General features: G+C 40.1%; 2 protein-coding genes across 2 annotated transcripts in view; one reads left to right on the forward strand and one right to left on the reverse strand.

The window, feature by feature from the left end:
• The window catches only part of LOC133652198 (phosphatidylethanolamine-binding protein 4), a 424,418-nt gene that overhangs the window by 236,290 nt on the left and 161,262 nt on the right, over positions 1 to 26,866 (forward strand). The window lies entirely within an intron of this gene.
• LOC133652140 (uncharacterized) lies at positions 454 to 6,201 on the reverse strand. Its single transcript, XM_062050558.1, has 9 exons — positions 6,167 to 6,201; positions 4,313 to 4,413; positions 4,139 to 4,209; positions 1,926 to 2,011; positions 1,689 to 1,771; positions 1,535 to 1,576; positions 1,292 to 1,435; positions 1,018 to 1,088; positions 454 to 576 (listed from the first exon to the last, which is right to left on the reverse strand). The coding sequence occupies exons 1-9, from the start codon at positions 6,199 to 6,201 to the stop codon at positions 454 to 456; spliced, it is 756 nt and encodes a 251-aa protein (XP_061906542.1).

Consider the following 26,866-nt stretch of genomic DNA (forward strand, 5'->3'; position numbering starts at 1 on the left):
AAAGTAAATATACATATTTAATCTATTAGGCTACAATTTCAACGAAATGCTGCTCCATGCACAGCTAACATATCAGAAAATGAATAACTGGTGAATGATAAGAAGTACAATAAAAGGTTGTTTATTTATACATATATATATATATATATATACACATTTCTATTCCTTCTGAGAAGGTGGAGGCAGGACTCGTCTCCTCGCTGCCAGATCCCCCGCCAGGTTGAACCACCTTATGGCGTGTTTTGTGACCTCCGCGTCCGTGGCTGACCTTGTCAATAAATTTTTTCTGACAGCACCTGTAATCAAGATTACAAGACAGATACATTTATGTTTATGGTATGTAGCATCCAAAGCCAAGTATGCTTACACAATACAATATATGTGATATGTAATATTACTTTGAATGATATACTTACTGAAAAGCAAGGTCTTTGTTGCCATCCTGCTAAAGGCCTATTTGTTATTGACGCCCTTCCAATTTATCTGATGTGAAACGCCATCTGTGAACATCCTGCCCAGGATGTTCCAGGTCACCCGCTTCACATCCTGGCCTCCAACGGTGGCCAAAGAAGAAATCTAAAAGGCAAAGACATCTCTTTAAACAAACAGGTAAGCTTAAATTGCATTTAAAATGTTTTTGTTCCTGTTGAAAGCGTCCAGAAATGCAAAAAAAAAGAACCTGCATGTTTTCTTGGCTCATGGATCTATGCTACCTTTACACACAATGTCAAACCAGGCCGATTGTGGCTCACTGACATAATCTTACCACTGGGAAAAGGCGGTTCAGGACAGGCCTGGTTGTCAGGGCCGATTCAGTAGAATATTTGCATAATCATGGACATTCTTATTAGGAAGAAACCTCACCACTCTTTGTCGCGCTGGGGCATTTGATGGTTCTATCAAAAATGCTTCAAATGCCTCCACTGCCTCCAACTGTTCCATTGGAAACTGGACATTGGCCGGCATTTCAACTTCTGGCCCTGGGTGAATCTGCGACCTGCTGGTTAGGAAGTTTACCTTCAAAATCAGCTGTTCTTGGTTCTGCTTCATATGTTCCAGCAGGCTAAAGAGGTGGGTCATCTCAGGCGCTGTTGACATACAGCAGTATAAAATTAACATGTTTCAGTGTTTATCCTCATTACTCATAATCCTGACATTAGCTATTGACCTTAGTTAATGACAAAAGTTATTGACAAAGTTTGAAGAAAATATGTGATTGCTTGTGAATTTGAATTTTTTCCAAAATCTGTGGCACATAATGACCATCCGGTATTTGTCAGTTATTGCTCACCAGAGCAGGAGATGTAGTCGGCCATTCTTCCCCCTCGCCATGTTGGCCTGTAGGCCAGACTGGATGCATGAGGCTCCTGAGTCTGCCACATGTTGAGGGCTGCTGGTGCGGGGGGTGGAGGGAGTTGAGGAGGGACTGCCGTTCCTAGTGAGGTGGGCATTGTGAGAGAGCCATCAGTTAGCCATGACTGATAATACCCAAGGGGCCTAACTATTCACTAATATTTCAGAGATCAGTGCCTACCTTGTGTACTCATGACTGCTGGCACTCGGCGAGACGGTGGAGCTGGGAGAAGGGATACAAGGAGAGGGGAATATCTTTAGCACTAAGAATGTTAACCATATCTTTAATATTAATGTGGTGGTTTCGTTTTTGATGTTAAGAGATTATTCCTTACTCTGCCTGTGCAATTGGCTTGCCGATGCGCGGTCACTATTTCCCGGGTCTTCCTCGCTGTCATCAGAGTCCCCGAGACGATGGCTGTTGGGTAACCATATCATTAGGATTATTGCAATACCAAAAATTGACAAATATACATACACTACAAGCATCTCTGGTTTATTTTTGAATGCTATCTGAAATAACCTTCCTATTACTGTAGAAACATGACAAAAACAAGACGGAACACACTTACACTGCCTTCCTGCTCCTTTTTTCTGGCAGCTCCTTATTCTCTGCCTCAGATAGCAGGTCTGAGGTGTCGCAGCCCTTTTCATATTGCTGCCAGTACCAAAATATAGGTATCGGTATCGGGACAACCCTATAACAGATATTATTTTAAATTTGTCTGGATATGTTTTCTTCTTCTGGTTTTGAGCTAATATGATAGTGTATAAAAAAGATCAATCAGTCAGCCTTGCTCTAAGCTGCATCAGAAGCTCGTTAAGCCAGCAGCGTCTCCTAACCACAACACAGATACCTTTAATTACCAAACAAGTTCAAATGTTTTTCAGTCTTAAACTGGGATTGTAGATCGATGCCTTGCTTAGCTGCGTGCGTATGGTTGACCATGTAATAAGATGGATAAAAGAATGTATTAATAGGCATGTGCGTGGCTATGGGGTCAGGGATAAAGAGTGAACTTGTAAACTCACACAGGGGCTTCTCCATCCCCCCCTGCTGTCTCACTGTTGCCCTTCCTGGTGTCATCAGTTAGCAGAGCTAGCATGGATACCAGGGTAGTGATTAGATAGCATGGATACCAGGCTAGTGATTAGATATCATCCCCAGCAGAGTTCACTCAGAGGTAAGCCAGGAGTTTACATCCTGGGAGATTGTTGTCTTTCCCGTTGTTCTGTGGGCCTGCAAGTGTGATGTTTAGGTAGCATTGTTGCCATTAAAGTGAATGACTTGATTCAATCATTTGTTAATGATCAGTCATATGTATGACATGGAATTACTGTCAAAACACACAAACATGTTTTTACTCACTTAAGTATATCAACTTTTTCTTCAATTAAAAAAAGACTCTCAAGTGAAAAAAAACGAATTTTTTCGATTACAAAAACATTCGCAAGTATAAAAAACAATCAATCAATCAATGTTTACTTATATGGCCCTAAATCACGAGTGTCCCAAAGGGCTGCACAAGCCACAACGACATCCTGGGCTAAGATCCCACATCAGGGCAAGGAAAAACTCAACCCAATGGGATGACAATGAGAAACCTTGGAGGGGACCGCAGATGTGGGGAATCTTCAAGTTAAAGGTGTGAAAGTGTGTGGATCACACAGGATGGAATATTAAGGTTTTAACTTGAAGAATTTTGTATTTTTTTTCCTGTGAATAATTTTTTTTTAATTCAACAAAATTGTTTTATTTGCATGATTTTTTTTTTTTTTTACTTGTGAATTGTTTTTTTAATTAAATTCAATTGGGTTTTTTTATACTTGCGAATCATTTTTTAAGAACATTGTTTTTATACTAGCAAATCGTTTTTGTTATTGAAGAAAATAGTTTTTTACATTTGCAAATCGTTTTTTTTAATGCAGTTAATTGTTTTTTTTAACTTGCAAATCGTTTTTTAATTGAAGAAAATAGTTTTTGTACTTGCAAATTGTTTTTTTAATTTAAGAAAATATTTTTTATACTTGCAAATTGGTTTTATAATTGAAGAAAATAGTTTTTATACTTTTGAATATTGTTTTTAATTGAAGAAGAAGAACATTGTTTTTATACTTTTAAATAGTTTTTATACTTTCAAATTGTTTTTGTAATTGAAGTAATTGTTTTCATTACTTGCAAATCGTTTTTTTTATTGAAGAAAATTGTTTTCATATTTTCGAAGCATTTTTGAAATGGAAGAATATGGTTTTTATACGTGTGAATTGTTTTTTTTAATGGAAGAAAACGTTTTTTATATTTTCAAATCTTTTTTTTAATGAAATAAAATTGTTTTCATACTTGCGAATCGTTTTTTAATTGAAGGAAATTGTTTTTATTGTTGGAAAAAAACATTTTATTGAAAAAAATAGTTTTTATACTTGGAAATTGTTTTTTATTTGAAGAAATTTGTTTTTATACTTTTGAATCTTTTAATTGAAGAAAATAGTTTTTTTTAACTTGCAAATGGTTGGCTGCAAGTAAAAACATTTGTGGAGCTTCAGCAGTAATTCCACTCTATCCTTTGTTCTTTGGGCCTGCAAGTATGATGTTGGGGTAACATTGGTGCCATTGAGGGAGTCAGTAAATACACCAGCACTAACATACTGGCTGATTCAATCATATGTTGATAAGAAGTCATGTTTAACCTCCTAGAAATGTGCCTTGAAGGGATATTTCTGCAATGATTAATAGTAAAGCGTTTAAGTAAGCAAAGACAAGCGTCATAATGGGATAATGGTGTACCCTGCAGGTGATTATATGCTTCATTTGGTGCTTCTTCCTGCAGGTCATCATCTTCTCAGACAAACCTTGCCCTGCAGGAGTGAGCTCTTATGGGATATTGTCTTTTATATGCACCCCCCACCCTCAATGCAAAGCTGTTTGAAGCCAAGATTAATGAGCTCATGTATGTATCACCAGGGCTGAAGATGTCTCTGACCTGGTGTTGGGACTTTACTCTTTCCCTCTGAGCCTCGCACCAACAGGGAGGTTTGATGCTCACCTTCCCTGGTTTCAGTCTGCACACAGACCCTGATGGTGTGTGGCTAACACCTGCCCAGCTAGATATTATTATTACAACGCGCTGTAGATGCCATGAAAAGATGTAGTCTAAGAAGTAAATGCGCTGTAGATGCCATGAAAAGATGTAGTCCAAGAAGTAAACGCGCTGTATATGCCATGAAAAGATGAAGTCTAAGAAGTAAATGCGCTGTAGATGCCATGAAAAGATGTAGTCCAAGAAGTAAATGCGCTGTATATGCCATGAAAAGATGTAGTCTAAGAAGTAAATGCGCTGTAGATGCCATGAAAAGATGTAGTCCAAGAAGTAAACGCGCTGTAGATGCCATGAAAAGACGCAGTCCAAGAAGTAAACGCGCTGCATATGCCATGAAAAGATGTAGTCTAAGAAGTAAATGCGCTGTATATGCCATGAAAAGATGTAGTCTAAGAAGTAAATGCGCTGTAGATGCCATGAAAAGATGTAGTCCAAGAAGTAAATGCGCTGTATATGCCATGAAAAGATGTAGTCTAAGAAGTAAATGCGCTGTAGATGCCATGAAAAGATGTAGTCCAAGAAGTAAACGCGCTGTAGATGCCATGAAAAGACGCAGTCCAAGAAGTAAACGCGCTGCATATGCCATGAAAAGATGTAGTCTAAGAAGTAAATGCGCTGTATATGCCATGAAAAGATGTAGTCTAAGAAGTAAATGCGCTGTAGATGCCATGAAAAGATGTAGTCCAAGAAGTAAACGCGCTGTAGATGCCATGAAAAAATGTAGTCCAAAAAGTAAACGCGCTGTAGATGCCAGGAAAAGACGTAGTCCAAGAAGTAAATGCGCTGCAGATGCCATGAAAAGATGTAGTATAAGAAGTAAATGTGCTGTAGATGCCATGAAAAGACATAGTCCAAGAAGTAAATGCGCTGTAGATGCCATGAAAATATGTAGTCCAAGAAGTAAAAGCGCTGTAGATGCCCTTAAAAGACGTAGTCCAAGAAGTAAATGCGCTGTAGATGCCATGAAAAGATGTAGTCCAAAAATTAAATGCGCTGTAGATGCCAGGAAAAGACGTAGTCCAAGAAGTAAATGCGCTGCAGATGCCATGAAAAGATGTAGTATAAGAAGTGAATGCGCTGTAGATGCCATGAAAAGACATAGTCCAAGAAGTAAATGCGCTGTAGATGCCATGAAAATATGTAGTCCAAGAAGTAAAAGCGCTGTAGATGCCCTTAAAAGACGTAGTCCAAGAATTAAATGCGCTGTAGATGCCATGAAAAGATGTAGTCTAAGAAGTAAATGGGCTGTAGATGCCATGAAAAGATGTAGTCTAAGAAGTAAATGCGCTCTAGATGCCATGAAAAGATGTAGTCCAAGAAGTAAATGCGCTCTAGATGCCATGAAAAGATGTAGTCCAAGAAGTAAATGCGCTGTAGATGCCATGAAAATATGTAGTCCAAGAAGTAAAAGCGCTGTAGATGCCCTTAAAAGACGTAGTCCAAGAAGTAAATGCGCTGTAGATGCCATGAAAATATGTAGTCTAAGAAGTAAATGGGCTGTAGATGCCATGAAAAGATGTAGTCTAAGAAGTAAATGCGCTCTAGATGCCATGAAAAGATGTAGTCCAAGAAGTAAATGCGCTCTAGATGCCATGAAAAGATGTAGTCCAAGAAGTAAATGCGCTGTAGATGCCATGAAAAGATGTAGTCCAAAAGTAAATGCGCTGTAGATGCCATGAAAAGACGTAGTCCAAGAAGTAAAACACACTGAGTACCTTAAAGCCCCACTTTCAGTAGGGACGGGATTCATATGGCTCTGTCCCTGGGTGGGTCTCGCGTGAGAGGAAGAGGGGAAGGGGGATGAACAGAATAATCCTTTTGCAATGCAGTCTGCTAAAAATAATGTTAAGCGCCACTCTACAAAGCAACTGACGCTTTGGTCAAAGTTTGAATTGCCACAAAACCCATTTTAAGATATTCAACAATCTACTGCCATCTGGCGGTTAAGTGGATAGTGCCACCCTAATTCGTCACGTTTCACGTGTCAGGTAAACCGGGTAGAATTGGGCCATATGAATCCCCTTCCTGCTGTAAGAACTTTTAGTTTTGGTTGATTTTGGCGGCGGAAGTGTTTTGCATGACCACATTTCCCATGAGGACCAGTGCATAGCGTGGTAAATGGTCAGAAACTACTGTCACGTAGATGCAAACTGACACGATAGGTATGACTGATCTTTCTGCGGTAGGAACCTACATGCTTGACTCAAACTTTATGTTTGTGCTTTGCAGTCTTTAAACAGTACTTTTCAGTTTGTCACGCTGGTGGCCACGCACATTTGTAATAGCTAAAATTAGCATTATCATTTGGATTTGAGCATTGAACGGTACTTTCTAGTCCAGCAGGAACAGAGCCATGACACCTTTGCTTTGAAATCCCTCGTCTTTGACCTCACGCCAGCGAGAGAAAGCCGGGCCAATGTTGATCCTTGAATGTCTTTTTAGCCGGGCAGTCTGCCTTTTTCTTTGTTTTGTCTCCTCAGACAAAACTTTTCGTTTTTTTGTTGTTTTGCAGCTTCGGCCATGATAGCAGTAATTGCACGTGGGCGTTCGCGTTGACTTGCGTCTTTGTAACGAATGGGGGAAGGGAAAGTGACGTATGCCGTAAAGCAAGTCAGCACATTTGTAGTTTTTCGTGTGGCAGCGTTCCTGCAACCTTCCTCAAGTCGCTAAGTGACAGTAAATGTGATACAGACCCCTCAGGCCATGACATTCAAGTACTGTTTTTTTTCCGGACTATAAGGCACACTTAAAATCCTTTTTTTCCCCTCAAAACTCGACAGTGTGCTTTATAACCCGGTGCGCCTAATGTACGGCATAATTCTGGTTTTGCTTACCGACCTCAAAGCTATTTTATTTGGTACATGGTGTAATGATAAGTGTGACCAGTTGATGGCAGTCACACATAAGAGATACATGTAGACTGCAATATGAAGGCAGTCACACATAAGAGATACGTGTAGACTGCAATATGACGGCAGTCACACATAAGAGATACGTTTAGACTGCAATATGATGGCAGTCACACATAAGAGACACGTGTAGACTGCAATATGATGGCAGTCACACATAAGAGACACGTGTAGACTGCAATATGATGGCAGTCACAAATAAGAGATACGTGTAGACTGCAATATGATGGCAGTCACACATAAGAGATACATGTAGACTGCAATATGATGGCAGTCACACATAAGAGATACATGTAGACTGCAATGTGATGGCAGTCACACATAAGAGACACGTGTAGACTGCAATATGATGGCAGTCACACATAAAAGATAAATGGAGACTGTAATATGATGGCAGTCACACATAAGAGATACGTGTAGACTGCAATATGACTCAAGTAAACAACACCAACATTTGATATGTTCCATTGAAAATATAGAACATTACACACAACGCTGAAAAATATGTCAAAAAGTTTTAGTAGGACTTTGGTAAGCTATGAAGCCACGCCGCTTGATGGATTGTACTGTGCTTCTACATAGGAGTATTATTATGGTGTGTGTATAAGGTAAGACATGTTATCTGGTGTTTTGTTTCACAATATTATGCAAAAGCAACTTGTTTTACCTTCTGGTACCTGCTGATCTGTATCAGTTGGCATCCCAGTGAGAGCAGACATTATACAGTAAGTGATTGTTTTATTAAGTTTGTTGTCCCTCACAAAGTCTGCCATGACTGGTGTTGTCGAAGGAAAAAGTGAAATTAATGCACCACCGTATCCTTAAAATAAGTAAATATAACACGATAATATTAATGTGCCTGTTAATACATGACATACATACTTACAGTGTGTATACAACATATGTAAATATAACATGATAATATTAATGTGCCTATTAAGACATGACATATATACTTACAGTGTGTATATAAAATATGTAAATATAACATGATAATATTAATATGCCTGTTAATACATGACATATGTACTTACAGTGTGTATACAACATATGTAAATATAACATGATAATATTAATGTGCCTGTTAAGACATGACATATATACTTACAGTGTGTACATAAAATATGTAAATATAACATGATAATACTAATGTGCCTGTTAATACATGACATACAGTATATACTTACAGTGTGTATATAATTATGTAAATATTACATGATAATATTAATGTGCCGGTAATACATGACATATATACTTACAGTGTGTATATAAAATATGTAAATATAAAATTATAATTTCAATGTGCCTGTTAATACATGACATATATACTTACAGTATGTATATCCATCCATCCATCCATCCATCCATCTTCTTCCGCTTATCTGAGGTCGGGTCGCGGGGGCAGAAGCCTAAGCAGGGAAGCCCAGACTTCCCTCTCCCCAGCCACTTCGTACAGCTCCTCCCGGGGGATCCCGAGGCGTTCCCAGGCCAGGCGGGAGAGATAGTCTTCCCAACGTTTCCTGGGTCTTCCCCGTGGCCTCCTACCAGTCGAACGTGCCCGAAACACCTCCCAAGGAAGGCGTTCGGGTGGCATCTTGACCAGATGCCCGAACCACCTCATCTGGCTCCTCTCGATGTGAAGGAGCAGCGGCTTTACTTTGAGCTCCTCCGGGATGACAGAGCTTCTCACCCTATCTCCGGCGGAGAAAACTCATTTCGGCCGCTTGTACCCGTGATCTTGTCCTTTAGGTCATGACCCAAAGCTCATGACCATAGGTGAGGATGGGAACGTAGATCGACCGGTAAATTGAGAGCTTTGCCTACCGGCTCAGCTCCTTCTTCACCACAACGGATCGATACAGCGTCCGCATTATTGAAGACGCCGCACCGATCCGCCTGTCGATCTCACGATCCACTCTTCCCTCACTCGTGAACAAGACTCCGAGGTACTTGAAGTCCTCCACTTGGGGCAAGATCTCCTCCGCAACCCGGAGATGGCACTCCACTCTTTTCCGGGCGAGAACCATGGACTCGGACTTGGAGGTGCTGATTCCCATCCCAGTCGCTTCACACTCGGCTGCGAACCGATCCAGTGAGAGCTGAAGATCATGGCCAGATGAAGCCATCAGGACCACATCATCTGCAAAAAGCAGATACCTAATCCTGCAACCACCAAACCAGATACCCTCAACGCCCTGACTGCGCCTAGAAATTCTGTCCATAAAAGTTATGAACAGAATCGATGACAAAGGGCAGCCTTGGCGGGGTCCAACCCTCACTGGAAACGTGTCCGACTTACTGCCGGCAATGCGGACCAAGCTCTGACACTGATTATACAGGGAGCGGACCGCCACAATAATACAGTCCGATACCCCATACTTTCTGAGCACTCCCCACAGGACTTCCAGGGGTACACGGTCGAATGCCTTCTCCAAGTCCACAAAGCACATGTAGACTGGTTGGCCAAACTCCCATGCACCCTCAAGGACCCTGCCGAGAGTATAGAGCTTGTCCACAGTTCCAAGACCAGGACGAAAACCACACTGTTCCTCCTGAATCCGAGGTTCGACTATCCGGCGTAGCCTCCTCTCCAGTGTAGACTCCTCTCCAGTACACCTGAATAGACCTAAAGCTGAGGAGTGTGATCCCGCGATAGTTGGAACACACCCTCCGGTTCCCCTTCTTAAAGAGAGGAGCCACCACCCCGGTCTGCCAATCCAGAGGTACCGCCCCCGATGTCCACGCGATGTTGCAGAGTCTTGTCAACCAAGACAGCCCCCACAGCATCCAGAGCCTTAAGGAACTCCGGGCGGATCTCATCCACCCCCGGGGCCTTGCCACCGAGGAGCTTTTTAACTACCTTGGCAACCTCATCCCCAGAAATAGGAGAGCCCACCACAGATTCCCCAGGCACTGCTTCCTCATAGGAAGACGTGCTGGTAGGATTGAGGAGGTCTTCGAAGTATTCCCTCCACCGATCCACAACATCCGCAGTCGAGGTCAGCAGAACACCATCCCCACCATACACGATGTTGACATTGCACTGCTTCCCCTTCCTGAGGCGGCAGATGGTGGTCCAGAATCGCTTCGAAGCCGTCCGGAAGTCGTTTTCCATGGCTTCCCCGAACGCCTCCCATGTCTGAGTTTTTGCCTCCGCGACCGCTGAAGCCGCACACCGCTTGGCCTGTCGGTACCTGTCTGCTGCCTCTGGAGTCCTATGAGCCAAAAGAACCCGATAGGACTCTTTCTTCAGCTTGACGGTATCCCTCACCGGACACCAGCGGGTTCTAGGATTACCGCCACGACAAGCAACAACTACCTTGCGGCCACAGCTCCAATCAGCTGCCTCGACAATAGAGGTGCGGAGCATGGTCCACTCGGACTCAATGTCCAGCGCCTCCCTCGTGATATGTTCAAAGTTCTTCCGGAGGTGGGAATTGAAACTCTCTCTGACAGGAGACTCTGCCAGACGTTCCCAGCAAACCCTCACAATGCGTTTGGGCCTGCCAGGTCTGTCTAGCATCCTCCCCCACCATCGCAGCCAACTCTCCGCCAGGTGGTGATCGGTAGAAAGCTCCGCCCCTCTCTTCACCCGAGTGTCCAAAAAATGAGACCGCAAATCCGATGACACAACTACAAAGTCGATCATGGAACTGCGGCCTAGGGTGTCCTGGTGCCAAGTGCACATATGGACACCCTTATGTTTGAACATGGTGTTTGTTATTGACAATCTGTGACGAGCACAAAAGTTCAATAACATAACACCACTCGGGTTCAGATCCGGGTGGCCATTCTTCCCAATTACGCCTCTCCAGGTTTCACTGTCGTTGCCAACATGAGCGTTGAAGTCCCCCAGTAGAACGAGGGAATCACCCGGGGGAGCACTCTCAAGTACTCCCTAGAGTGAATCCAAAAAGGGTGGGTACTCTGAGCTGCCATTTGGCGCGTAAGCGCAAACAACATTCAGGACCCGTCCCCCCACCCGAAGGCGGAGTTAAGCTACCCTCTCGTCAACTGGGTTGAATTCCAACGTGCAGGCTTTGAGCCGGGGGGCAACAAGAATTGCCACCCCAGCACGTCGCCTCTCACTGCCGGCAACACCAGAGTGGAAGAGAGTCCAGCCCCTCTCAAGAGAACTGGTTCCAGAGCCCTTGCTGTGCGTCGAAGTGAGTCAGACTATATCTAGCCGGAACTTCTCCACCTCGCGCACTAGCTCAGGCTCCTTCCCCCCCAGCGAGGTGACATTCCACGTCCCAAGAGCTAGCTTATGTAGCCGATGATTGGACCGCCAAGTGCCCTGCCTTCGGCTGCTGCCCAGCTCACACTGCACCCAACCTCTATGGTGCCTGCTATGGGTGGTGAGCCCATTGGATGGGGGGCCTACGTTGCCTCTTTGGGCTGTGCCCGGCCGGGCCCCATGGGGACAGGCCCGGCCACCAGGCGCTCGCCATCGTGCCCCACCTCCGGCCCTGGCTCCAGAGGGGTGCCCCAGTGACCCGCGTCCCGGCGAGGGAAATCTGGGTCCTTTGTTTGTGTTCTTCATAGAGGTCTTCCAGCGTGTGTATATAATTATGTAAATATGACATGATAATATTAATGTGCCTGTTAATATATGGCATATATACTTACAGTGTGTATATAAAATATGTAAATATGACATGTTATTATGAATGTTACTACATGACATATATACTTACAGCGTGTATATAAAATATGTAAATATTACATGATAATATTAATGTGCCTGTAAATACATGACATATATACTTACAGCGTGTATATAAAATATGTCAATATTACATGATAATATTAATGTGCCTGTAAATACATGACATATATACTTACAGTGTGTAAATAAAATATGTAAATATTACATGATAATATTAATGTGCCTGTAAATACATGACATATATACTTACAGCATGTATAAAAAATATGTAAATATAACATGATAATATTAATGTGCCTGTTAATATATGGCATATATACTTACAGTGTGTATATAAAATATGTAAATATCACATGTTATTATGAATGTTACTACATGACATATATACTTAGTGTGTATATAAAATATGTAAATATAACATGATAATATTAATGTGCCTGTTACTACATGACATATATACTTAGTGTGTATATAAATATGTAAATATTACATGATAATATTAATGTGCCTGTTAATACGTTACATGTATACTTACAGCGTGTATATCAAATGTTGATGGAGGTTTTTGGATGTTTCTAGAAGGCTTTATAGAGTGACTTCCATTGACTCCATTGTTAGCTGACTTATGCTAACGTTTATTTACGATCTAGAACAGACCTGGGCAAAATAGGGCCCGCAGGCCACATGCGGCCCGTTATGATTTTCAATCTGGCCCGCCGGACGTTCTACATCATTTTTTTTTTCCTTTAACATGGAAAGTGTATTTGCCATTATGATGTGCAGTGATGTTTTTAAATGAGCGTAAGTCTTGAACTATAGAAAGTATTTCAATGGTTGACATCTGCACCTTTGAGTGTTATAGGAGTTATTACGCTAATCTACATCACAGCAGCTCAGACCAGGAACAAAGCAGAGTGTTTTCAGAGCAGCCAGCCCTAAACACATGTGTCAGGAACAGATGCAGAAGCAGATTATTACGTGATAATATATCATATTGTAGGTGTTTATTACACTGTGCATTCATATTTTGCTGGTTGTTACATTTTTGTTGTGTTTTGCTTGATTGTAAAAGATGCCTATGGAGGAGCTGATCTGAGAAGTAAAATATGTTCATATGTTGTAATATACAGTCTTTTTTGTTCATAGTTAATATTGTAAGTCCCACTTTCTTTATTTTCATGAACATTTTGGGTGTCCCATTCAGTAAAAAACTGTAAGATTCCATTCTGTTTTTTTGAGGTGGTCTGTCATCACTTTTTTAGAATTCTGTCGGACTTTGTGACTTTTGGTATTAGTTTTCCTGAAAAGAAGAGACCCAAACACACATACTGTACAGCTAAATGTGTATATATCATTTACACACACACACTGTAGAGCTAAATGTGTATATATCATTTATACACACACACTGTACAGCTAAATGTGTATATATCATTTACACACACACACTGTACAGCTAAATGTGTATATATCATTTATACACACACACTGTACAGATAAATGTGTATATATCATTTATACACACACACACTGTACAGCTAAATGTGTATATATCATTTATACACACACACTGTACAGCTAAATGTGTATATATTATTTATACACACACACTGTACAGCTAAATGTGTATATATCATTTATACACACATACTGTACAGCTAAATGTGTATACATCATTTATACACACACACTGTAATATGTGTATATATAATTTATACGCACATACTGTACATCTAAATGTGTATGCATCATTAATACACACATACTGTACAGCTAAATGTGTATATATCATTTATACACACATACTGTACAGCTAAATGTGCATACATCATTTATACACACACACTGTAATATGTGTATATATAATTTATACGCACATACTGTACATCTAAATGTGTATGCATCATTAATACACACATACTGTACAGCTAAATGTGTATATATCATTTATACACACATACTGTACAGCTAAATGTGTACATATCTTTTATACACACATACTGTACAGCTAAATGTGTACATACTTGTGATTTAGGGCTATATAAATAAACATTGATTGATTGATGGATTGATATCATTTATACACACAGACTGTACAGCTAAAAGTGTATATATCATTTATACACACACACTGTACAGCTAAATGTGTATATATCATTTATACATACACACACTATACAGCTAAATGTGTATGTATCATTTATACACACATACTGTACAGCTAAATGTGTATACATCATTTATACACACACATCCTGTACAGCTAAATGTGTATATATTATTTATACACACATACTGTACAGCTAAATGTGTATACATCATTTATACACACACATACTGTACAGCTAAATGTGTATTTATCATTTATACACACATACTGTACAGCTTAATGTGTATTTATCATTTATACACACATACTGTACAACTAAATGTGTATACATAATTTATACACACATACTGTACAGCTAAATGTGTATATATCATTTATACACACATACTGTACAAATGTGTATATATCATTTATACACACATACTGTACTGTTAAATGTGTATATACCATTTATACACACACACTGTACAGCTAAATGTGTATATATCATTTTTATACATACACACACTGTACAGCTAAATGTGTATGTATCATTTATAGACACATACTGTACAGCTAAATGTGTATGTATCATTTATACACACATACTGTACAGCTAAATGTCTATACATAATTTATACACACATACTGTACAGCTAAATGTGTATATATCATTTATACACACATACTGTACAAATGTGTATATATCATTTATACACACATACTGTACTGTTAAATGTGTATATACCATTTATACACACACACTGTACAGCTAAATGTGTATATATCATTTTTATACATACACACACTGTACAGCTAAATGTGTATGTATCATTTATACACACATACTGTACAGCTAAATGTGTATACATAATTTATACACACATACTGTACAGCTAAATGTGTATGTATCATTTATACACACATACTGTACAGCTAAATGTGTATACATCATTTATACACACATACTGTACAGCTAAATGTGTATACATAATTTATAGACACATACTGTACAGCTAAATGTGTATATATCATTTATACACACATACTGTACAGCTAAATGTGTATATATAATTTAAAAACACATACATCTTGGCCCCCCAGACACATTTTTTTCTCAATGTGGCCCTCGAGTCAAAATATTTGCCTCGGTCTGATCAAGAATGAATTAAAAAAAACATACTGTATGAGTTCATGTCTTACATAAGGACTGTGAATGATAAGCAAAAAAAATAAAAATATAAGAGCAGTTCCCCTTTAAAAAGCCTGCCCTCAGATGAAATCCAGTCTCTTCTCTGTGCTTGGTTGAAACATATTTTGATACAACATATAGTTTTCTGTTAAATTTTTTCAGATGGCAAAGCATGCATCTGTTTTTTCCCTGGAGTCTTTCACACATATCTGTGGGCAATTAATGTGGATTTTGACAGATGGAGAGGAGAGAGAAAAAAATGTCCTGGTAAGAGAGAAGGGTACATGCCACGACGTGTGAAGTGCAAGCCTCTCTTGTGTTTGTGCTGCCCGTGCCAGATGGAGCGCGCTAAATCCTTATCAGGTAGAAAGTCAACAATCAAATATTGCATGGCCGGAAAGCATCGCAAAGTAGGGTGAAAATGTTTTAAATGTGGCCTTAAAGGGGAACTGCTCCTTTTTCTGGAATTGTTCCTATCATTCACAACCCCTATGGGAGACAAGAACACACTTTTTTAATGCATTCTAAATCGTAAATAAACACTAGCAAAAGTCGGCTAACATTGGAGTCGCTCTTCCTTCTATACAGCCCTCTAAAAACATGCAAACACCTCCATCCACGTTCTACATGCAGTCACAGGCACGTTCATAATAACATCTCATATTTATGTTTATTGCTCATTTTAAGCGTATGGCGGCGTATTAAGTTCACAGACTCATCCCAACGTTTGCCTTTCCCTTCAAAAACAACAACTACTAATCATAGCAGACTTCATGGGAGACAACAAAGGCTACTTTGGAACGAATTATGATCCAGAAACTTATATTTTTGCTCTTGAGGATTAGTTAGCAGTTTTAGAAGCTGAGAGTTAATAAGGTCCAGCAAGTAGCAGGATTGTTAAGTGCTAAACAAGATATACGATCTATGAACATAATTAAACAATCACTTACTGTACAATGTCTGCTCTCTGGGATGTCAACTGATGGGATGTTTATATCTTCTCGTTTAGTTAAAGAATTCATCATAATCCATTCATCCTAGTTTTTTCGTGTCTTTCTTGCCATCTCCGGGTCCAAGTTGAAAGTCAAAGTTGACCAACATCTCAGTTTATGTCCACAGCCTTTTACTATCCAGGCTAGATGTATTATTTAGAATTAACTTTTACTAACCCAGAGGAGAAGCAGCAGCCAGTCATCGGATCAATATGTCAATATAGCAGCATAAGCTAGTTAGCTCTCTGTGAAAAAAATTGATTGTTTGTGTTAGCACTTATAATAACAATATCGCTAATACTTGGTTAATATTCAGGCCACTAGATGTACATGGAGGATTGCTTCGATGTTTATGACGTCACGTCTCGCTCATTGAATGTGCGTGGTGGTCAAGCTAGCTCTGTTCTCAATGGCTACCAGGTGCCATTTCGCCTTTCTCAAAGAAAAAATACCCCATGCTAGTGTTGTTTTCGGCTGTACGAATCGTTCAAAACACGAAAAAGGATAAACGTTCTTCAGGGTTCCTCGAAAGGTAATCAAAGAGGGTGAAAGATTTTACGAAACAACGACGAGAAAAGTTATATTTTGATAAACAATCATAAATGAATCTTTCGGCACATACACAATGTTGACATCTATAGTTATATTTTGATAAACAGTCATAAATGAATCTTTCGGCACATACACAATGTTGACATCTATAGTTATAGTTTTATAAACAATCATAAATGAATCTTTCAGCACATACACAATGTTGACATCTATAGTTATATTTGGATTAACAATCAGGGACGGCGTGGCGAAGTTGGTAGAGTGGCCGTGTCAGCAATCGGAGTGTTGCTGGTTACTGGGGTTCAATCCCCACCTTCAACCATCCTAGTTACGTCCGTTGTGTCCTTGGGCAAGACACTTCACCCTTGCTCCTGATGGCTGCTGGTTAGCGCCTTGCAAGGCAGCTCCCGCCATCAGTGTGTGAATGTGTGTGTGAATGGGTGAATGTGGAAATACTGTCAAAGCTCTTTGAGTACCTTGAAGGTAGAAAATCGCTATACAAGTATAACCCATTTATTTATTTATTTATTTATTTATATAAATGAATCTTTCAGCACATACACAATGTTGACATCTATAGTTATATTTTGATAAACAATCATAAATTAATATTTCAGCACATACACAATGTTGACATCTATAGTTATATTTTGATAAACTATCATAAATGAATCTTTCAGCACATACATAATGTTGACATCTATAATTATATTTTGATAAACGATCAAAAATTAATCTTTTAGCACATACAAAATGTTGACATCTATAGTTATATTTTGATAAACAATCATAAATGAATCTTTCAGCACATACACAATGTTGACATCTATAGTTATATTTTGATAAACAATCATGAATGAAAATTTCAGCACATACACAATGTTGACATCTGTAGTTATATTTTGATAAACAATCATGAATGAAAATTTCAGCACATACACAATGTTGACATCTGTAGTTATATTTTGATAAACAATCATAAATGCATCTTTCAGCACATACACAATGTTGACATCTATAGTTATATTTTGATTAAAAATCATAAATGAATCTTTCAGCACGTACACAATGTTGACATCTATAGTTATATTTTAATAAACAATCATAAATGAATCTTTCAGCACGTACACAATGTCGACTGCTATAGTTATATTTTGATAAACAATCATAAATGAATCTTTCAGCACATCCACAATGTTGACATCTATAGTTATATTTTGATAAACAATCATAAAATAATATTACAGCACATACACAATGTTGACATCTATAGTTATATTTTGATAAACGATCATAAATGAATATTTCAGCACGTACACAATGTTGACATCTATAGTTATATTTTGATTAAAAATCATAAATGAATCTTTCAGCACGTACACAATGTTGACATCTATAGTTATATTTTAATAAACAATCATAAATGAATCTTTCAGCACGTACACAATGTCGACTGCTATAGTTATATTTTGATAAACAATCATAAATGAATCTTTCAGCACATCCACAATGTTGACATCTATAGTTATATTTTGATAAACAATCATAAAATAATATTACAGCACATACACAATGTTGACATCTATAGTTATATTTTGATAAACGATCATAAATGAATATTTCAGCACGTACACAATGTTGACATCTATAGTTATAGAAATACAACTTTACCCTTACAAAAACGATACATATTTATTGGGGAGAGTCTTGATACCAATAATAATGTCCTTGACCCAGGCACACAAATAAGTTGTAGACCTCCATGCTTTTACAAGTTTTGTGGTGTAGAATGATGTCTGGAGCTCAATAGTTCAATATGTCTGAGAACATATAAATCACTATATCACTCCACAAATCTTTTTTTGATAAAAAAATAGTTAGCGTTTGTGCGCTGCTTGGTTAAGTTGACCACCACTGCTTTTCACCTCCAGGAAGAAGTCATGTGACTGAATACAAAAAACTGTTGGTGGACTTTGGATGTTTTTTAGAGGCTAACGTTTAGAATGCATAAAAAAATAAAAACATGTACCGTATTTTTCGGACTATAAGTCGCAGTTTTTTTCATAGTTTGGCCGGGGGTGCGACTTATACTCAGGAGCGACTTATGTGTGAAATTATTAACACATTACCGTAAAATATCAAATAATATTATTTAGCTCATTCACGTAAGAGACTAGACGTATAAGATTTCATGAGATTTAGCGATTAGGAGTGACAGATTGTTTGGTAAACGTATAGCATGTTCTATATGTTATAGTTATTTGAATGACTGTTACCATAATATGTTACTTTAACTTACCAGGCACGTTCTCAGTTGGTTATTTATGCCTCATATAACGTACACTTATTCAGCCTGTTGTTCACTATTCTTTATGTATTTTAAATTGCCTTTCAAATGTCTATTCTTGGTGTTGGGTTTTATCAAATAAATTTCCCCCAAAAATGCGACTTATACTCCAGTGCGACTTATATAGGGTTTTTTCCTTCTTTATTATGCATTTTCGGCCGGTGCGACTTGTACTCCGGAGCGATTTATACTCTGAAAGATACGGTATGTGTTAATGATAGGCAACATTCCAAAAAGTGCAGTTCCCCTATTAAAAACCAGTCTGTGCTATGAATATCTCCGTGATAATGCTCATGAAATATGCTATAAATGGTAATTTATTTGAATGGTAATTTTGACTGGGAGTCATTTTGAATTTAAAGTGTTATTTGTGAATGCATCAGACTTGAAAATTAGAGTAACTACATTATCACAGTGCCTCTGCCTGCTAGCGAACCTGCACAAATGAGGATTACAAGTCTTGAGAAGGCAACAGGTCATGCTTGGTAAGATGCCCGGGGGGGTCACTGATATAGAGTCACTGTTGACAGGCTGTGGAGGAGGCTCCATTGTGTCTGCACGGTACCTGCAGGCACTATTATCCTATTATTAGGCTTAGTTGTTTACGCTTATTACAGCTTGTCAGGTAGGCAGAGAAGCCTTCTCAAAATGAGCATCTGAAGAAAAATACATGACTACTACTCAGATCAGTACATTGGATTTGGATTAATTTCCAAGGCCTTCTAAGAATGTCCTGATAGGACACAACAAACTGAAATAACTGCTTCATTTGCATCAAAGCGGTAGATTTTATGAAGTAACTATGCTGGTATTTTTTTCTAGCCTCAGTACTATGCAACACCAAACAGCTGCCATTAATGTATCCGTGTCGTAGAGGAAGTGAACAACATTTAAAAAAAAAAAAAAAAAAAATCCTATCATATGGTCTGGCAGATTTTGGGCATACAACCAGAGATGACAAATGTGCTCTCGCAATAATTCAATCTGTTCCCATAATTCTGTAACTTTTAGGGGACAGACAGAATGAAAATGTTCCGTCAATTAGGCCGCCAAGTCAGCGTCCAATAAGTGTGATCAAGTGTCACTCGAGATGCTTCTTTTCTCACTTTATCTAATGACAGATTGAGGGGTATTAAGATACTGGAGTTAACTGTGATTATATGAACAAGAAGATTTGCTCTTGCCAAACCAAACCGAGCCGCACCAGCTTGGGGAGGAAAAGCTTGGATGCATTTCTATTTGACATTGCTTCCTTCCTGTACTCTTGATATATTCTTAGTCTTTATTCATCAGCAGATATTGTCTCAAAACTAACCTTTTAGCCTTGATTACAACATTTCTAACAGTCAAGCCAGTTGTGGGTTCAGAGCTACAAAATGGAAACAGTACACCTCAACATTTTACTGCAGTAAAGTGGAGGCTTGTGCTCATAACAATAATTTGGTAGCGGTACTTTTCGATACTTTTAAAAATAAAGGGGACCCCCAAAAAATTTCATTATTGTCTTTATTTTAACAAAACATTTTAGGGTACATGAAACATATGTTTATTATTGTAATTTAGTCCTTAAATAAAATCGTGAACATACTAGACAACTTGTCTTTTAGTAGTAAGTAAACAAACAAAGACTCCTAATTAGTCTGCTGACGTATGCAGTAACATATTGTGTCATTTATCCACCTATTATTTTGTCTACATTATGAGGGACAAACTGTAAAAATGGATTATTAATCTACTTGTTCATTTACTGTTAATATCTGTTTATTTTCTCTTTTAACATGTTCTATCTATACTTCTGTTAAAATGTAATAATCACTTATTCTTCTCTTCTTTGATACTTTACATTAGTTTTGGATGATACCACACATTTAGGTATCGATCCGATACCAAGTAGTTACAGGATCATACATTGGTCATATTCAAAGTCCTCATGTGTCCAGGGACTTATTTACTGACTTTATAAACATAGTATGAATTTTTTTTAAACGAAAGAAGATTTTGTGATGCTATAAAGTATATATGTAATCATAGTAGTATCGACTAGATACGCTACTGTACTTGGTATCATTACAGTGGATGTCAGGTGTAGATCCATCCATGGCATTTGTTTACATTGTGACGCCGGTGAGCTATTGTATCCTCCTATGGTGTGTAGTGAAGCATGTTTAGCTATTTCTCGTCCTCCAGTGATAAAGATACTTGTAAGAAACTCCCTTTATTTGTTGCCATGGAGGCCAGGATTAGTGATTTAGAAGTTGCTAAAACACTGTGGATGGATGTTAGCTGCTAGCTAGCTAGCTAGCCATGTCTTAAAGCACCTATTCCTGAGGGTGTTTCAGTGTTATAACTTCACCTTTATCTTATCTTTTTACACCAAAATGCGTCCATCCTCCCTTTTCTGTCTATACGCTGTGTCTGCTTGTAAGTACTCTGTGTGTGTGCGCTGCCGAACATGCTCCTCCACTCGTAAAACTAGCAATGTCACGACGTGACGACGCGCCGTCATGCCCGTTAAAAATAAATAAATATATAAATATGGGGAACCGGTACTTTTCAAACAGAGTATAGTACCGTTTTTGATTCATTAGTACCACGATACTATACTAGTACCGGTATACCGTACAAGCCAACTATAGTGTTAGCATTCCAATAGGATAAATAACCAAAGGGAAGAGTTTGAAATAGGCTAATTGTGTTCCGCTGCAGTTAGACTTAGCATGACGATCGTTGAGACTCTCAAACGGGTCACTGACTTGTTCTGAGAGTTTACAAATTGAATGCTCTCAGCTTTCTGTTGACATTCACAAGCAAGATGGAAAGCATAACCAGAGAAGATTCAGGCTTTAACGGGACAGAATGCCCAATATGTGTGATACGTGTGCCAGGTTCCATATTCTAGATCAGTGTTTCTTCACCCATTGTTGGGCCGCTAAAAGAACTGTTTCTCAGCTGTGGTCCATATGGGCCGCAGCAGTACTCAGGTGTGATACAATTTTCTACCACTTGTGGCAGTGATGACAACATCACAAGTACTCAGGTGTAATACACTTTTACACCACTTGTGGCAGTGATGACAACATCACAAGTACTCAGGTGTAATACACTTTTACACCACTTGTGGCAGTAATGACAACATCACACAAGTACTCAGGTGTAATACACTTTTCCACCACTTGTTGCAGTAAAGACAACATCACACAAGTACTCAGGTGTAATACACTTTTATACCACTTGTGGCAGTAATGGCAACATCACACCAGTACTCAGGTGTAATACACTTTTACACCACTTGTGGCAGTAATGACAACATCACACAAGTACTCAGGTGTAATACACTTTTACACCACTTGTGGCAGTAATGACAACATCACACAAGTACTCAGGTGTAATACACTTTTACACCACTTGTGGCAGTAATGACAACATCACACAAGTACTCAGGTGTAATACACTTTTACACCACTTGTGGCAGTAATGACAACATCACACAAGTACTCAGGTGTAATACACTTTTCCACCACTTGTTGCAGTAAAGACAACATCACACAAGTACTCAGGTGTAATACACTTTTATACCACTTGTGGCAGTAATGGCAACATCACACCAGTACTCAGGTGTAATACACTTTTACACCACTTGTGGCAGTAATGACAACATCACACAAGTACTCAGGTGTAATACACTTTTACACCACTTGTGGCAGTAATGACAACATTAAGATTAAAGATTAAAGTACCAATGATTGTCACACACACACTAGATGTGGTGAAATTTGTCCTGTGCATTTGACCCATCCCCTTGGGGAGCAGTGGGCAACAGCGGCGCCGCGCCCGGGAATCATTTTGGTGATTTAACCCCCAACTCCAACCCTTGATGCTGAGTGCCAAGCAGGGAGGGAACCGGGTCCCATTTTTATAGTCTTTGGTATGACTCGGCTGGGATTTGAACTCCAACCTACTGATCTCAGGGCGGACACTCTAACCATCACACAAGTACTCAGGTGTAATACACTTTTACACCACTGGTGGCAGTAATGACAACAAACAAGTACTCATGTGTAATACACTTTTACACCACCTGTGGCAGTAATGACAATATCAAACAAGTACTCAGGTGTAATACACTTTTACACCACTTGTGGCAGTAATGACAATATCAAACAAGTACTCAGGTGTAATACACTTTTACACCACTTGTGGCAGTAATGACAAAATCAAACAAGTACTCAGGTGTAATACACTTTTACACCACTTGTGGTAGTAATGACAATATCACACAAGTACTCAGGTGTAATACACTTTTACACCACTTGTGGCAGTAATGACAATATCAAACAAGTACTCAGGTGTAATACACTTTTACACCACTTGTGGTAGTAATGACAATATCATACAAGAACTCAGGTGTAATACACTTTTCTACCACTTGTGGCAGTAATGACAATATCAAACAAACTGAAGAAGTCTGGAGATAAAGTCAGAGAGAAGTTTCTTAAGCGCAAAAATTATGACTAAAGTGGTGAAACTGTATTTTCATTTGTACTTAATTGTATTGACAGTTTATATAAAAAACATGTATATTAACATGTATTAATTTAGTTACTATTTATTTTAGCACTGCTTAATTGTATGTCAATTTGTTTTTCATCAGTTTTTATAGGTCTCTTCTTTTAAAGTATATTTGATTGTAATCAACCTTACCTTGTTATGTCTTGGCAAGAATGAGGACTCAGTTGCAGACGGGGAACGATTGACGCAGGCTTTTATTCTGCACTTTCTAGGAACTCTCTTCAGACAAAAGTGAACACACGGATGGCTATAAACTCTAGACTCCATACACTAGAGTAACACTCAAAAGGAACGTAGCACAGGGCGCAAAACAATAAACAGAAAATCACTCCCGAGGGAGGAACAATGGCGATAGCAAAGTCTACACTCATGTAATAACAAAAAAACAACAATCTATGGAAAATCACTGACGAAGAGGAGGAGACAAAAAGCTATAAACAGAAAGTACACTATAAAGAGCCAAGAAAACTACAGATTAAAGCGCTCCGAGAGGAAGGGAAAAGAAGGCTATGAAATAAAGTAAAAAAAACTGACCAAAAACTTTAGCAAATCAAATTCACTCTTCTTCAGAGGGTACAAAGAAATCAAGGAATAAAGCGAGGCAATACTTAGTGACTGGGACAAGACGGCTGGAGGCACAGAGTGAGACCATATACTCTGGCAACAAGACAGGGGAAGACCAGGACTATATACACATGAGGGAGGGTGACACAGGTGAGGAAGACGAGGACTATATACACATGAGGGAGGGTGACACAGGTGAGGAAGACGAGGACTATATACACATGAGGGAGGGTGACACAGGTGAGGAAGACGAGGACTATATACACATGAGGGAGGGTGACACAGGTGAGGAAGACGAGGACTATATACACATGAGGGAGGGTGACACAGGTGAGGAAGACGAGGACTATATACACATGAGGGAGGGTGACACAGGTGAGGAAAACGAGGACTATATACACATGAGGGAGGGTGACACAGGTGGCAACAAGACAGGGGAAGACCAGGACTATATACACATGAGAGAGGGTGACACAGGTGAGGAAGACCAGGACTATATACACACATGAGGGAGGGTGACACAGGTGAGGAAGACGAGGACTATATACACATGAAGGAGGGTGACACAGGTGAGGAAGACCAGGACTAAATACACACATGAGGGAGGGTGACACAGGTGAGGAAGACCAGGACTATATACACAAGAGGGAGGGTGACACAGGTGGCAACAAGACGGAGGAAGACCAGGACTATATACACATGAGGGAGGGTGACACAGGTGAGGAAGACCAGGACTATATACACACATGAGGGAGGGTGACATAGGTGAGGAAGACCAGGACTATATACACACATGAGGGAGGGTGACATAGGTGAGGAAGATGAGGACTATATACACATGAGGGAGGGTGACACAGGTGAGGAAGACCAGGACTAAATACACACATGAGGGAGGGTGACACAGGTGGGGAAGACCAGGACTATATACACATGAGGGAGGGTGACACAGGTGGCAACAAGACGGAGGAAGACCAGGACTACATACACATGAGGGAGGGTGACACAGGTGGGGAAGACCAGGACTATATACACATGAGGGAGGGTGACACAGGTGGCAACAAGACAGTGGAAGACCAGGACTATATACACATGAGGGAGGGTGACACAGGTGTGAACAAGACAGTGGAAGACCAGGACTATATACACATGAGGGAGGGTGACACAGATAGCAACAAGACAGTGGAAGACCAGGACTATATACACATGAGGGAGGGTGACACAGGTGGGAACAAGACAGGGGAAGACCAGGACTATATACACATGAGGGAAGGTGACACAGGTGGCAACAAGACAGGGGAAGACCAGGACTATATACACATGAGGGAGGGTGACACAGATGGCAACAAGACAGTGGAAGACCAGGACTATATACACATGAGGGAGGGTGACACAGGTGGCAACAAGACGGAGGAAGACCAGAACTACATACACATGAGGGAGGGTGACACAGGTGAGGAAGACGAGGACTATATACACATGAGGGAGGGTGACACAGGTGGGGAAGACCAGGACTATATACACATGAGGGAGGGTGACACAGGTGGCAACAAGACAGAGGAAGACCAGGACTATATACACATGAGGGAGGGTAACACAGGTGGGGAAGACCAGGACTATATACACATGAGGGAGGGTGACACAGGTGGCAACAAGACGGAGGAAGACCAGGACTATATACACATGAGGGAGGGTGACACAGGTGGCAACAAGACGGAGGAAGACCAGGACTAAATACACATGAGGGAGGGTGACACAGGTGAGGAAGACCAGGACTACATACACACATGAGGGAGGGTGACACAGGTGGGGAAGACTAGGACTATATACACATGAGGGAGGGTGACACAGGTGGCAACAAGACGGAGGAACACCAGGACTACATACACATGAGGGAGGGTGACACAGGTGGCAACAAGACAGTGGAAGACCAGGACTATATACACATGAGGGAGGGTGACACAGGTGGGAACAAGACAGGGGAAGACCAGGACTATATACACATGAGGGAGGGTGACACAGGTGGGAACAAGACAGGGGAAGACCAGGACTATATACACATGAGGGAGGGTGACACAGATGGCAACAAGACAGGGGAAGACCAGGACTATATACACATGAGGGAGGGTGACACAGGTGGGAACAAGACAGGGGAAGACCAGGACTATATACACATGAGGGAGGGTGACACAGGTGACAACAAGACGGAGGAAGACCAGAACTACATACACATGAGGGAGGGTGACACAGGTGAGGAAGATGAGGACTATATACACATGAGGGAGGGTGACACAGGTGAGGAAGACCAGGACTAAATACACACATGAGGGAGGGTGACACAGGTGGGGAAGACCAGGACTATATACACACATGAGGGAGGGTGACACAGGTGGGGAAGACCAGGACTAAATACACACATGAGGGAGGGTGACACAGGTGGGGAAGACCAGGACTATATACACATGAGGGAGGGTGACACAGGTGGGAACAAGACAGGGGAAGACCAGGACTATATACACATGAGGGAGGGTGACA

Source organism: Entelurus aequoreus, linkage group LG06 (genome assembly GCF_033978785.1).
Source record: "Entelurus aequoreus isolate RoL-2023_Sb linkage group LG06, RoL_Eaeq_v1.1, whole genome shotgun sequence".
In the NCBI taxonomy this organism is placed as follows: Eukaryota; Metazoa; Chordata; class Actinopteri; order Syngnathiformes; family Syngnathidae; genus Entelurus; species Entelurus aequoreus.

Bases quoted from the DNA above. Each gene is read 5' to 3' on its own strand.
- LOC133652140 (XM_062050558.1), bottom strand. From the start codon at position 6,201: ATGAATCCCGTCCCTACTGAAAGTGGGGCTTTAAG. The intron at 4,210-4,312 runs GTGATACATACA...TCACTCCTGCAG, and splicing joins CAGAGACATCTTCAGCCCTG to GGCAAGGTTTGTCTGAGAAG. The intron at 577-1,017 runs GTAAACTTCCTA...TTTGCCTTTTAG, and splicing joins AAGAACAGCTGATTTTGAAG to ATTTCTTCTTTGGCCACCGT.